Consider the following 13893-nt stretch of genomic DNA (forward strand, 5'->3'; position numbering starts at 1 on the left):
TACCAAAAGTGTTTATTTTCAGGTGGCTAGCTGAAGAGCATGCCTTTGATAGTGTAGATTACTAGGTAAATTGCTCAGCCCGATTCTCTTCTACCACACAGTAGATGGCATTAAAGAGAAAACTGACTGTAGATGACTGATTATGCTAATGCCCAGTATAGCAGCCCTGCAGCCACGCTGAGAATACAGTATTACATTATGAATTGTTCTGACAGCATTGCAGAACACAATGATGCATGAAATCTTTGACTATACTTGAAGTGATACTGTGAAGTTTCTTGAAACCATTTAGTGAATTTGCTTCAAAAAGCTGCACAAACATTTTTTTCTCCTTTCTGGAATCTTCACTTGAGGGAACTAATAGAACTGACTGCCGCCTCAACTTTGTACTTGATTACTCTCCTTTTTCTATGTACCTTTAAGTGGTTCACAAATAAGTTCTGTCTCACTTAATACACACACTCTCTGAATCTCCTTTCTTATTCCCTGCCTGCTTTTTTTTTTTTTTTTTTTTTTTCTTAATGGTCTTGCTGCGGTTCCTGCATTGGCTAACTGTAGAGGAATGGTTTAATCAAGGTGAGTGTCTCTTCCTGCTTTTCCTATGTCTGTTTCTTTTAGCATACATTCGCACAATGCCTTCCTCTATCTTCATCAGAATACATGTTTCATCACTTCCCCTCTTTCACTCTTTTGCTTTCCATTCTTAAATAAAGTGTCTAGTGTTTCTGTCCTCAAGGAAATGTCAAACCTGTGCCAGTTTAGCTGGTTCAGAGACCCTTTCAGCTGGCATAGATGTCTGTGTGTCTGCTGTTATCTGTTATCGAAGCCTGCTTTTGCTATCTGTCTTTTTTCCCACTGCTTTAAAGGGATAGTTCCATCGAAAAATGTTATTTACTCACTCTCATGTTGATCCAAATCTGTGTTTTCTTTTTTCTTTTATGGAACACAAAAGGAAATGTCAGAATGTACACATTGTCTTTTTTCATATAATGAGACTTTAGAAACGATGCAAAAGCTTTGTCTGGGAATTAGATTTTTCTTGTTCATTACTTAAAATATCAAGAAATCTTTAAACAAGTTAATATTACATGAGAAGCAACACTGCATAAGATATTAAGACTTGTTTTTAATTCAATCTTGTCATTAATTCAAACTTGTCTTAATGCACTGGAGATCTTTCCTTTTAAACAACTTAAAAAAAACAATCTGCCAGTATCTTGCCAATGTCTCATACAGTATTCCCTCTCAAGTACTCTTATTTGTTTTAAGAATTGTTGAAGAAAAACCATTTTAAAAAGTATTTAAATTATGATGTAATTAACTAAATTAATTAATTTAGATACTTAATTTCCTCTCCACTACAGAAATGTGCATATTCACATTTGGTGCATCGTGATTGAGTTACAAGACACCATGACATTTGCCATTTCTTAGCAATTCACCAAATTTAAATATGTGCATATGTAATATGCGCAATGAAGATAAGAAAGCTACAGTGATAGAAGAAAAAATATTTTTACTGAAAGATAGCTTTGTTTTGGTCTTAAGTTATGGTTTCAGAGTACTTGAATTACAGAGTGTGAGTCATGTGGGCTATTTCTAAGATGCTTTTTTGTTGTTTTGGAGCATGTCAAATAAGTTTGGAACAACATGAAGGTGAGTTATGCTCATTTGTAGAGGAGCTATCTTTATAACATGTTCTCTGTGTGTGGTAGTGGAGTGGTCTTCATTACTTTATTCTGTTACAGACAGACAAAGGCTTTGCATTTTTCCCACTCTTGCGAGCTGGTGTCAAGAGTTTGTCTTTGCATATCTGTGTAGTAGTTAGATTTATGTGTGGCACGTCTGTAACTGTATGTGTGCGTCTGAGACAGAGTCTACTTGACATTTTCATACCAGTAAATTTAGTCTCTCATTGAGTGACGCTTACAACTGCTCTTTCTGTCTCATTCCCTCATGCTGTCTTACTCTGTCTTCCCCTTCATCACTTAGGGAGGAAAAACGGAGGGCATGACAAAAACTATGACACATTGGACCTACCCAAGCGCACAGAACCCACTAAAGGTATGTCTTCTTTTGACACCACCGAATTATTACATCTTTAAGCTGTCACTCTTCTGAAAAAGGGAGCGGAAAATACCTGACTCTTTGGTTTTTCTCAACAAAAAAAAAACCTTGTTATGAAAGGCAGGTGCATTGCTTTAAGGAAGTGAATTTCAGTAATGTACAGTTTAAAAATAGTGTGTGGCTAACACTTTTAGACTACTGAGGGTTGTAGTGCACAGATTTATGGGAGGTGAACCTCTGTTCCCAAACCTAGTGAGCTGCCTACTGAGGCGGCATGCTAAAGCAATACCAGCATCGCATACAAATTTACTGTAAAGGTGATGCCAAAATGAATTGTGACAAGCTCAGTGATAAAATAAAGATGGTAAACGAGATGAGAGAAATGCCTTACCATTCAAAAGTGACAGTGAAGAAATTTATAATCTTACAAAAGATTACGGTTTTGTATAAATGCTTGTTCCTTTAGACCTTATATTCATGAAAGAATCCTGAAAAACCTGTTTAACAAAAATATTTATCACCGCATCTGTTTTCAACATTAGTAATAAGAAGAAATGTTTCTTGAGCACCAATTTCAACATATTTATTAGAATGATTTGTGAAGGATCAAGTGACACTGAGGACTGGAGTAATGATGATGAAAAATATATAATAAAATCACATGGAAAAAAAAAAAATTTAAAATGCTAAAATAAAAAATAGTTTCAATACTTTGTTGTATTAATATTTCTCAATAGTACTGACATGCCATAAAGTAAATTATTAAAAAAACAAAAAAAAAAACATTAAGTGGCGTAAGTCTCCGCGTTAAGCACAAATCCCGCCCTGCAGCTGATTCTAAGGCCGGTGACACACTGGCTGCGTGGCGTGAGCGTGGCGTTTCTGCTGCGTGTCAGTTGCTTTGGGTTTTCTGTGTCAGAATCATGCCTGACGCCGCGTTGGCGCGTTGCTGCTGCTGTAGGTGACAGAGGGAGGCCGCCGACAGACCAGGATCTTGTCTTCACGACAACAATATCTATACTTCATGTTGAGCATAAATATAAAGCTTACTGATAAAGGACACCGTCAACAGTATTGACAATTGCAATATGCCAGTGTGTCACCAGCCTAAGGTTTTCAAAAGGCATCACACGAGTGTGAACATCACTACAACTAGGAAAAAAACTATTGTAATTCAAACTTCCCGTCGGCATTTAAACAGACCTTTGTTCTTAATTCTGATCGGTCCAACGCAATAACGAAATCTGAGCAGGTTTAAAAACTGTTGGTGCTGCACTTTACACTTAGGAAAAGTTGTATTTTTTTTAAATATGAGCAAGCCTACAAGCTGGGATTGGTAATGCTGCACTGTAATCTTAGTTATTTATTTAAATTTTTCATTATATTTTATTATATGATATTGGTTTGAGACTGAGAGTATTTTATTTAGTGCAGAACTTTGCAGCAGTATTTTATTTATTATTCTTTATTTTCTTTTATATATATTTTATTTAAAAGTACTTAAAAAAAGTGTAAACAAATTGTTAAAAAAGTTTATAGTAATAAACAACCTTCAGTTTAATTTTTGCATTTCATTCCCTTACTGTACCGAAAATTAACCGAACCGTGACTTTAAAACCGAGGTACGTACCGAACCATGATTTTTGCGTACCGTTACACCCCTAATATATATATATGCTGATTCCAGACAAATCACTTATAAGGTTCCATGATTGCTAAAGGGCTAGTTCATCCAAAAATTGTAATTATGTCATTAATAACTCACCCTCATGTCGTTCCAAACCAGTAAGACCTCCGTTTATCTTTGGAACACAGTTTAAGATATTTTAGATTTAGTCCGAGAGCTCTCAGTCCCTCCATTGAAACTGTGTGTACGGTCTACTGTCCATGTCCAGAAAGGTAAGAAAAACACCATCAAAGTTGTCTGGTGTGAGTGCGTTCATGACGCTGCTGACGTGTTTTCTGGTGCACCCAATAACAAAGATAACACGTCAGTAGCGTCATATTTCAACAGTCACAGCAGTCACACTCACCGGAAGAGAAGACAATGCTGGATAAAGTCATAATATCTGTTATTTTTGGACCAAAATTTATTTTCGATGCTTCAACAAATTCTGATGACAAATTTGATGATGTTTTTCTTACCTTTCTGGACATGGACAGTAGACCGTACACACCTTTTCAATGGAGGGACAGAAAGCTCTTAGACTAAATCTAAAATATCTTAATCTGTGTTCCAAAGATAAACGGAGGTCTTACGGGTTTGGAACGACATGAGAGTGAGTCATTAATGTCATAATTTTCATTTTTGGATGATCTAACCCTTTAAGATGCTGTCTTAGTAGGCAGCATGCTCACTAGGTTTTGGAGCAGAGCAACTGTTTGCACAGAGTGCATTGAGTGCACATCAGCATATGGAGATCCTCTGGGAATCCCAGGTATCAGGTAACAGTACCCTTCTGCTTAGGCCTTTCATCATTATGACACACACAGCCATAATCCTCAGTGGCAGAGTGCTAAATAGACGGTGTGTTCTAGTCCAATTGATATCCCTGACCAAGTACATCCAGATAGAATAAGGCAGAATTAACCGTCAGAAAGGGGTCAGATTGAGGCCTCTGCTGGGTTAAACCATCTGTGTGTGAGAGATGATCAGACCTTTAGCTTGGAATTGTCTGCAAACTAATCATAAGGGATGCATGCTATTGGAGAATTCATGCAAGAAATGTCACAATGCAGTGGAACAGAAAAGGGGTCTCAAGACTGGACATGCTGTCTTAAAAACCCTGAAAAACATCAGTCCTTGTGGCAATGTGGAAGATGTCCGTCTCTATTTACACCCACTGCACAGTCATCAGGGAGCCACTCAATACCTCTTTCCTTCTGACAGACTGATCTAAGATCATTTTACCTCAGTGCTCCACTTATTGAGAGAGGAAAATGTTTTATTCAGACTCATTTTTTACATATTACTATGAACCACAAAGAGGGATGAAAATGTATCATTTTTAGATGACCTGTTTTTTTGTTTTTCGACAAGTCTGTAAGGCTTATGAAGACATCCCATTTAAGAAGAGAAATATTGTTTACTGATCCCCCACTCCTAAGAGGACCATTGTTTTTTGGTTTATTGTCAGATATTAAAAGCGAAAATTGAAGGGGGATGAATAAATGGGAGTAATGGGAAATCAAATGTAGTCATAGAGTTTTTGTTCAGAGGTCTACATGTATTTGTGGTTGAATTGTTTTGGTTGGCAGAGAAGAAAAAAAACAGTAAAAAAAAAAAAAAGTAGCTCATTGGCAAACCCACGAGGAATCTGGAGTTTGTCACATTTTAGTTTTTGGAGAAATCTGTGGAGTTCATTGGTTCTTAGCACAGGAGGATGGATAAGTTATCAAACTAATTAATACATTGTCATAAGATTTGTAACTGAGAATTGGAAAATAAAACAAAAAAATTCAAAACTTGAGCATTTTCAGTTATAGTATTGTTCAAAGTTTGGCATCAGTATTTTTTGTTTTTTTTGGGGGGGGGGGGTAAATTCATATTTTTTTATTCACAGTGTTCACAAAAGCATAAAATAGAAAACCATTATTTTACATCATAATAATATTTCACAACATTATTATAATACTATTTCACAATATTAATTTTATTTTACAATATTACAAATATCAAATAAATTCAGCATTGGTAAACATTAGAAACATCTTTCAAAGACATCTTACCAACCTCATACATTCGAACAGTAGTGTAGGTTTTGGCACTTTTTAGTACATCTTGACTCTGTAGAAATCTGCAGAGTTTTCTGTGGACAGTGTGTGTGTGTGTGTGTGTGTGTGTGTGTGTGTGTGTGTGTTCCTGTTCAAGGGTTGGTGCATCCGTGTAAGATTGTGCTGACTATTGCAAAACTCAACATAGCCATGTTTGTTTTTGAGCGTGTCTGCTGGTGTGTATTTTCACTTTTCTCACACAGCTTTGAGACCAGTTGACCTTCCAGATAGAAACAACGGCCACATATTAGTTAAAAGTTTCAACAGCCCTGTTCTCGCAAAATGCTTTTGAGTAAATAATGGATGCTTCAAGGAGCAGTTTCACAAAGTTGTAATGGCAGCTGTTCAAAGTCAACAGCATTTCTTGTTGCTCTTTAATTGGACTCCTTTATCATTAACATGCAAATTGGGGATGATGTTGAACTGATTAATTTTTTGTGGTTTATCAGTGTAAGCTGATTTTAATAGTCATGCAAGCAGATAAGCTTTAAAAAATATATATATATTTCTTTCTTATATTTACATGATGGTTTGATAGGAAATAGATTGGACCTCATTCACTTAACAATAGTTTTGAAGCATTAATGATCACAAATGAAAGCCTTTTTTTTAAAGGAAGATCAGTGAAGTTTGTAATGTCCGTTGGCTATGACTTTCTGATGGAGACATAAGGATTTTTATTCATAGGCCTGAACCAGCCTTTGTTTTAGACATACTCTAAGACATAAACCTGCACTTCTATTAAAAGTAAAAATATCCTCGCCTGTTTCTTTGCTAGAGTGTAATGAATACACAAGGATTCACATTTGTCCATGCGGATATGGTTAAGGTTAAGAAAAGGCAAGTGATCAGATGAATATTAAGTCTGGTCTGATTTCAGGTGGTATTGCAACTGGGGATGCAATAGAAAAAACAGGGTAAAAGAGTTTAGTGTGCAATGGGACTGCTTCTATTGTAAGTCTCTCTCTGTGTGATGTATATCCATAGATCATAAATGTGTGCTTGAGAGGCTGCTGTGACAGCTTAGAGTATTGAGGGATTTTGGTCGCTTAGCTGAACCTGAGGTACATAGCCAGTGTTTATTCACTGAGCATCTTTGTTGCATTTTATGCCTCAAGCATTTAGTTTCAGAGAGGTCCTGTTTGAAAACTACAAGCCATGAAAGATATTAAGGCTTCCTCGCTGCATTATTCACATCCATGGAGAAAGAGACAAGAGAGATTTAATTAAGGATTCTGAGGGAGATGTGATTGACAATGAGCAGACTGGGGTCTGTTCCAAAACCTTGTGAGCTTCCTCATGCCTCACTGCCTAAGTAGGCAGCTGTCTTCTGAGACCATATCCTAATAGTGATGGAATAATATAAGTGACTTATTGAAAACATTTTATATATATATATATATATATATATATATATATATATATATATATATATATATATATATATATATATATATATATATATATATATAATTAAAATAGTAATTTATGCACTACTGGTCAAAAGTTTGGCATAATGAAGATATTTAAATATCTCTTATGATCGCCAAGGCTGCATTTTTCGATGAACGGTGAAAATAGGAATAATTGGAAATATTATTAAAATTTAAAATAATATATTGTAAAATGTAATTTATATCTGTGATGGCACAGCCAAATTAAATCAATCAGAAGTAACAGTAAAAATAATTCAGTAGAAACCCATGATATTGGGAATTTGGCCAGAAGCAGCTTGGTTTGACAGTAACTTCTGTGTGAATGCTATGCTATTAACAACAGACAGTGGACCTCAATGTGACCTCTAGAGTAATGAGTGTGCCAGTGATCCCTTAAAAGCAGCTCACAAGGTTTTGGAGCAGAGCAAATGAGTGCATGTTCTTTGGTGTTGACTGAAACAGCATTTGCTGTGCTAGAGGTCACAGAATGTGGAGGTCATGTAGAGAAGCTGTTAGTACACCCATTGTGTTCCTTTGGACCTTAATTCAAGCAGTGCAGTGAAGCCATTGTTGTGTTTCATAAAAAAAAGAATCCTGCGAGAGATGAAGATGCTATGAATTAATTACGTGTCATATTCTCCCTTCTCAGGCTTATTCCTTTTTTAGTAGCACTGTCATTCCCATAAAATAATGGCATCAGGTGGAGGGAATGATGATGAATCATATTTACTGTGCTTTTCTTTGGTTCCTCCTGTCTCTGAGCAGAACACTTTACACAGAGTCCAACTTGTTTACTCATGAAACCTTTAAAATGAAAACCTAAGCTCTATTCCAAAGCCTAGTGGACTGAATTACTGTCTGCTGTTTACAAGGGTAGCTACATTCAAAGACTCTTTAAATGAATAGACCATGTGAAGTGCATGGGTGACATGACTAACAACTGATTGCAGAAGAATTTTATGTTAGCATGTTCATAAACTAATGACTCTACACTGTTATTAACATAAATACATAGGGCCAGTGCTGCATTAAGCCTTTGCAGGGTCCTGGGTTATCATAGCTTTTGTGCTTGTTTGTACATTAGTAGTTTTCCCAAGGTTATTCAGCAGATACAGATTATAGCTTTTTTAGCCTTCTCTTGAGAGATGTGTGTGCCTTTCATTGCATTGCTCATTGCTCTTCATTTAATTTGCCTCTACTGCCTGTTGACAGCTCGCCCGGTATAAAGCAGCTCACTTATGAACAGCATCTTCCCATCGTGCCTGGCGGCTGTGTTGCTGAACCATCCATTGAATTTAGAGAGCTTCTTAACAACAGGAACCACATTCTTAATTGGCTTGTTTTACAGCAATCTGCTCTTGAGAAATCCATTTGTGTTATCCATCCGAGTCCTCTATTAGGAGACCGTCTCTGCTTGGATTAGGTATTCTTCTCTAAAACTGAAGCTGCCGTATTTTTCACTGATGTTTTGTTAATGAACCCGAGCTCTCTACCGACATCTCTTGTTTATCAGAGCTGTACATTTCACATTAATGCTGACATGCCTCATCTGGTCCTCGTTCTGTCAACAGTCTTGCTCCCACATGCTGTGAGACGCCTCTGTGACTTTGAAATAAAAAAAATTTTCTGACTTTTGCACTGGAAAAAAAAAAACAAGCATTTTCTTCTGTCAGTATTTCAGTCTTGTTTTCTCCTTAAAAATGTCTAATCACCTTATTTATTTATAGTTTTTCCTTATAAATCTCATGGATTTCATAGAATTTCAAGATTTGCTTTCAGAAGATGTATCTGTGAATAATATGGAATATAGAAATAGGATGCAATCATTTATATTTAATAGTTTTAATAATTGTTTTTACCCCATTGGCAATTTTTTCTTGTTTTAAGCATAAACCACTCTCATTTTAAAATGTCATTTTTGTTTAAATCAAGAAAAAAGGCTTCTCTGAAGAAAAAAATAAAGCAGTTCTCTCAAATATGAATCCTCTAGATTCATGTTTAAATCTCAAAAATGAAAACTTCACTTTGAGTTTGATGGAAAACTGTGGGAAAAAAAGACAGGATGACTGACTCATTATGCAGGAACAATCCCATCCCACCTGGTGTCGAGCTTCCATCCTCTTGCAGCATCTTCATTCACCCACATGGAATGTAGCACTCAGATAATGTCTCAAACAGCTCTCTGTTAGAAATCACATGCTCTTGATAGTGGACTGGAAGTAAAAACAAAATTGCAAGATGGCTGTAGCTGCTCATCATCATGGTTGGAGACACACCGGAATGGCTTACTTCTGTGCTCATTAGGCGGTCTTAATGTAGTTTAACAGCTACCCAGTTCCTCTCAAAGATAAAATGTATACATACAATGTTCCTGGCAGCTCAACTTTCATGTTCTGAGTTTGGGGTGATGATAAAATCAGAATTTTCTGGGTGTACACCAGAGATGCCACCCATGGAGGGTGCCAGTCTGTGAAAGAAAACTGGTGGGGCCATCCTGTCGCTTGCCAATTATTATCCCACCCGCTGCTGACAGTATTGATTCCATTGTAACACAGCTCGTGATCAACAAAAGACCAGCAGCTTTTATGTGGCATGGTGCTGAGAGGCAATGCAAGCCTGGAGATAGTGTAGAGTTATAATAGGAATGAAGATCAGGATGTTCTTGAAGTCAGTTTTTGGGACTGGTACACATTTGGACTATGTATTTGAATATGAAAGGTGTGTATCAACAAGTTTACATCATATATATTATTACAATGATGAGGAGGGAAGCATACACAAAAGAGGGACCTATGACAAAAAAGGGCTTGGTGCCATTCCCTCTTTTGGTGAAAGTCATTGTCCTGATGACCAAGCAAATATCATGCCATACCTGGGCCTCAGAAACACTAGTGAACTGATTAGTAATAACCAATTATGTAACATTTAACTGAACTTATAATGGACTGTTAAAAACTGTCAATTTTCCTATGAAATCATATTTCCCTCAAATATTTACACCAATCGAGACCTCACAGATGATGATGCTCTTTAGTCAAATAGTCAAAACACATAAAAAAAAAAAAAAGATAATGACAAAATTTATCATTGGATTTTTAATGACAGAATGGCATTAACACACACTTCTGTTATGTTTTATTTAGTTCTTAGTACAAATGTGACCTTGATTGTATGGCAATGTCCGCTCTAAGACCACAATGTGACCACCTCCTCCACTGCGCAAAACACTTCCACTTCAAGAGAAAGTTTCAGCCATGTGGTAATTCCACCGCTTGACTCATCCCGTCTGAAAGGACCTTTTAGGCTGAATTCAGAACAACACACTAGCACTTTTTCTTCAATATAAAGATGGTAAATGTAGTATGCTAGTTTGCTCTAGATTCATTGCAGCAGAGGCATGGAACAGTTAGGTTCAGGTGAATCTGATCAAGCGCTTCCAGCAGCATTTCATTTTCAAACCCCACTTTTTGGCTACTGGACCTAGGTCAGTGATGGATGAAGGCACATCCTCTGTCACAGCTTTCCAATTGGGACTTGGGCAGTGATTTGATCCCAGATCAGTCTAAAATGCTAGTTTCCATCTGGATCTCTTGAAGGAGCTTGAAAAATAACATTTGACGCCAAAATGCCAGAGAAAACTTAATGATGGATGTAATAGATGATATGCATCATTACGCACATGATATTGTTTGCGAAAACAAGTCCGGCAGACAGTGTCTAATGGGTACGTGACTGGTGCAGGTACAGTGATTGTGAAACTGAGCCAGCCGAAGTAGCCATTGTCCTTTTTATAACCTCATCAGTAAATCATTTTTTTTTTTATGTCTATCTTTTACTAAAACCTATTAATAATAGTTATGTTTAGTACTATTGTTGTTCTTTTATTGTACTATAGTCTGGCTGAGTACATGAGGCCTGGTACATCTGTACATGATGCAGCAAACCATTCTTCACTGGCCTAATGTCTTAGGCAATAATTACAGGGCTCAATTAAACTACCGGGATGGAATAGAGTGAGATTTACCCTCCCATCGGGGCCTTTGTGTGCTGCTTTTCAGCCAGAAGAGAATGTTTCTGTTTCTCAGAGAGATGCTTTATACACACACACACACACACACACACACACACATACTTGAATGCAATTAGGCACAGATTACTAGGCAAGCCGTCAGTGGCGTCTACACAAAGAGCTGCCAGCATTTATTGTTTCCTGTTTTGCAAACATGCCATTTTATAAATGAACTTTTAAAGTGAAAACTGTCATTTGCAAAATGCAGAAGCGAGGATAGAAAGACAGCCTGTCTGAAGACTGGGCTTCATTCCTGAGATTATAATTTGTGCCACACACTGGCCAGGTTTTTTCTCGTGCCAGTGAAGAATGAGGCATGAGAAGTCTTGTGTATGTGAGATGAATTGCCTGGGAGAAAAGTAAAGATGTGGAGCATGTGAGAGAGGGAAACGGAGAGCTTGGGATTATTTATCATGTGCTCGAGCATGGGATGGCAGGAAGGTGGGTCATGAAGAATGGGACATGACATCAAGTCTGCGACGGGACATCCTTCTCCAGGCAAAGCAGATCAGACATATCCGCTCCTGGCGTCCCAGCAATGACTCAAACAAGCCTAACAAAGACACTATGCAGCTAGAAGAGAGACAGTGTCTGAGGGAGACAGTGAAACAGACAAAGGTTAGAGGAGGAGGATTGCATACAAGAAATAGAAAGTAGGAGGAATTTGTAAGAATTCCACTGTTCTTAATACACACAATTTAAACTGCATACAGAGTCAGAATTTTAAGGCATCATTGGCACACACCCAATGCTGCTCCAAAAGGTAAGCAACTTAATTATGCTGGCTCCTAAAGCTTGTTTTGGCCAGATTCTAAGACAGCATAATATGTATCCTTCACAGAGAAGATAATACCAGAATGCATTAAGATGAGAAATTCTAAATAAATAGGACTATTATATAAATGTGTGTGTGTGTGTGTGTGTGCGCGCGTGCGTGCCTGCGCGTGCCTGTGTGTGTGTGCTCTTGTTTTTATGACATATCAGGACTCAACTCTGTATAATGAGATGGATATGACACAGGTATTACAAGGAGAGGGTGACTTATGAGGACGTACCCCATGTCCCCATTTTTCAAAATGCTTATAAATCATACCGAATGAGTTTTTTTGAGAAAGTACAAATGCACAAAGTTTCCTGTTAGGGTTAGGTGTAGGGTTGGTGAAGGGTGATAGAATAAACAGTTTGTACAGTATAAAAACCATTACGCCTACGGGATGTCCCCACTTTTCACAAAAACAAACGTGTGTGTGTGTGTGTAGTCATTCACAGCATCAAAAACTGACTGATGCCATCCCCAGAACTCATAGATTGTTTAAAAATTGTTTAAACAACATGATTGAAACTCTGTTTATTTCTGTCCTGGGTGAAATGGCTGTCAGACAAGATGGACAATAAAAAAATCTCAGTGTAAAGAATGCTGACAAAACTATGCATTTTCATAAAACAGCAATCTACATCAGCCGTGTGCTTTTAGCCTTTTAGACATCTCTCTTTCAGTGATTTTATGAATAATGCCTCTGTCCTGATTAATCTGTTTAGTAATCCGCTTGCTATTCATTGGCCAATCTATACTTTTGCATTGCTAATCATTTGAATTAAAAGTGTCATTATCATATAATGACATCATAACACCGGTGCTTTGAGTTTGCTGCACACCACACAGCGCAACTCATTTACAGTATTGTTCAAAATAATAGCAGTACAATGTGACTAACCAGAATAATCAAGGTTTTTCTTATATTTTTTTATTGCTACGTGGCAAACAAGTTACCAGTATGTTCAGTAGATTCTCAGAAAACAAATGAGACCCAGCATTCATGATATGCACGCTCTTAAGGCTGTGCAATTGGGCAATTAGTTGAATTAGTTGAAAGGGGTGTGTTCAAAAAAATAGCAGTGTGGCATTCAATCACTGAGGTCATCAATTTTGTGAAGAAACAGGTGTGAATCAGGTGGCCCCTATTTAAGGATGAAGCCAACACTTGTTGAACATGCATTTGAAAGCTGAGGAAAATGGGTCGTTCAAGACATTGTTCAGAAGAACAGCGTACTTTGATTAAAAAGTTGATTAGAGAGGGGAAAACCTATAAAGAGGTGCAAAAAATGATAGGCTGTTCAGCTAAAATGATCTCCAATGCCTTAAAATGGAGAGCAAAACCAGAGAGACGTGGAAGAAAACGGAAGACAACCATCAAAATGGATAGAAGAATAACCAGAATGGCAAAGGCTCAGCCAATGATCACCTCCAGGATGATCAAAGACAGTCTGGAGTTACCTGTAAGTACTGTGACAGTTAGAAGACGTCTGTGTGAAGCTAATCTATTTTCAAGAATCCCCCGCAAAGTCCCTCTGTTAAAAAAAAGGCATGTGCAGAAGAGGTTACAATTTGCCAAAGAACACATCAACTGGCCTAAAGAGAAATGGAGGAACATTTTGTGGACTGATGAGAGTAAAATTGTTCTTTTTGGGTCCAAGGGCCACAGGCAGTTTGTGAGACGACCCCCAAACTCTGAATTCAAGCCACAGTACACAGTGAAGACAGTGAAG

The 13893-nt window shown here is 37.4% G+C and overlaps 1 protein-coding gene across 10 annotated transcripts in view; it reads left to right on the top strand.

Annotated features, from left to right (window-relative positions):
- The window catches only part of LOC128010245 (splicing regulator ARVCF), a 200852-nt gene that overhangs the window by 170043 nt on the left and 16916 nt on the right, over positions 1–13893 (top strand). For 8 of the 10 annotated variants that reach the window (XM_052593005.1, XM_052593010.1, XM_052593003.1 and 5 more), the window contains 2 exons: positions 559–576; positions 1993–2064. In XM_052593005.1, the coding sequence (XP_052448965.1) occupies positions 559–576; positions 1993–2064 (90 nt within the window). The remainder of the gene's footprint in view (positions 1–558; positions 577–1992; positions 2065–13893) is intronic. The other 2 variants (XM_052593008.1, XM_052593007.1) reach the window with 1 other exon arrangement.

The sequence above is a fragment of the Carassius gibelio genome, chromosome A5, assembly GCF_023724105.1.
Source record: "Carassius gibelio isolate Cgi1373 ecotype wild population from Czech Republic chromosome A5, carGib1.2-hapl.c, whole genome shotgun sequence".
NCBI lineage: Eukaryota > Metazoa > Chordata > Actinopteri > Cypriniformes > Cyprinidae > Carassius > Carassius gibelio.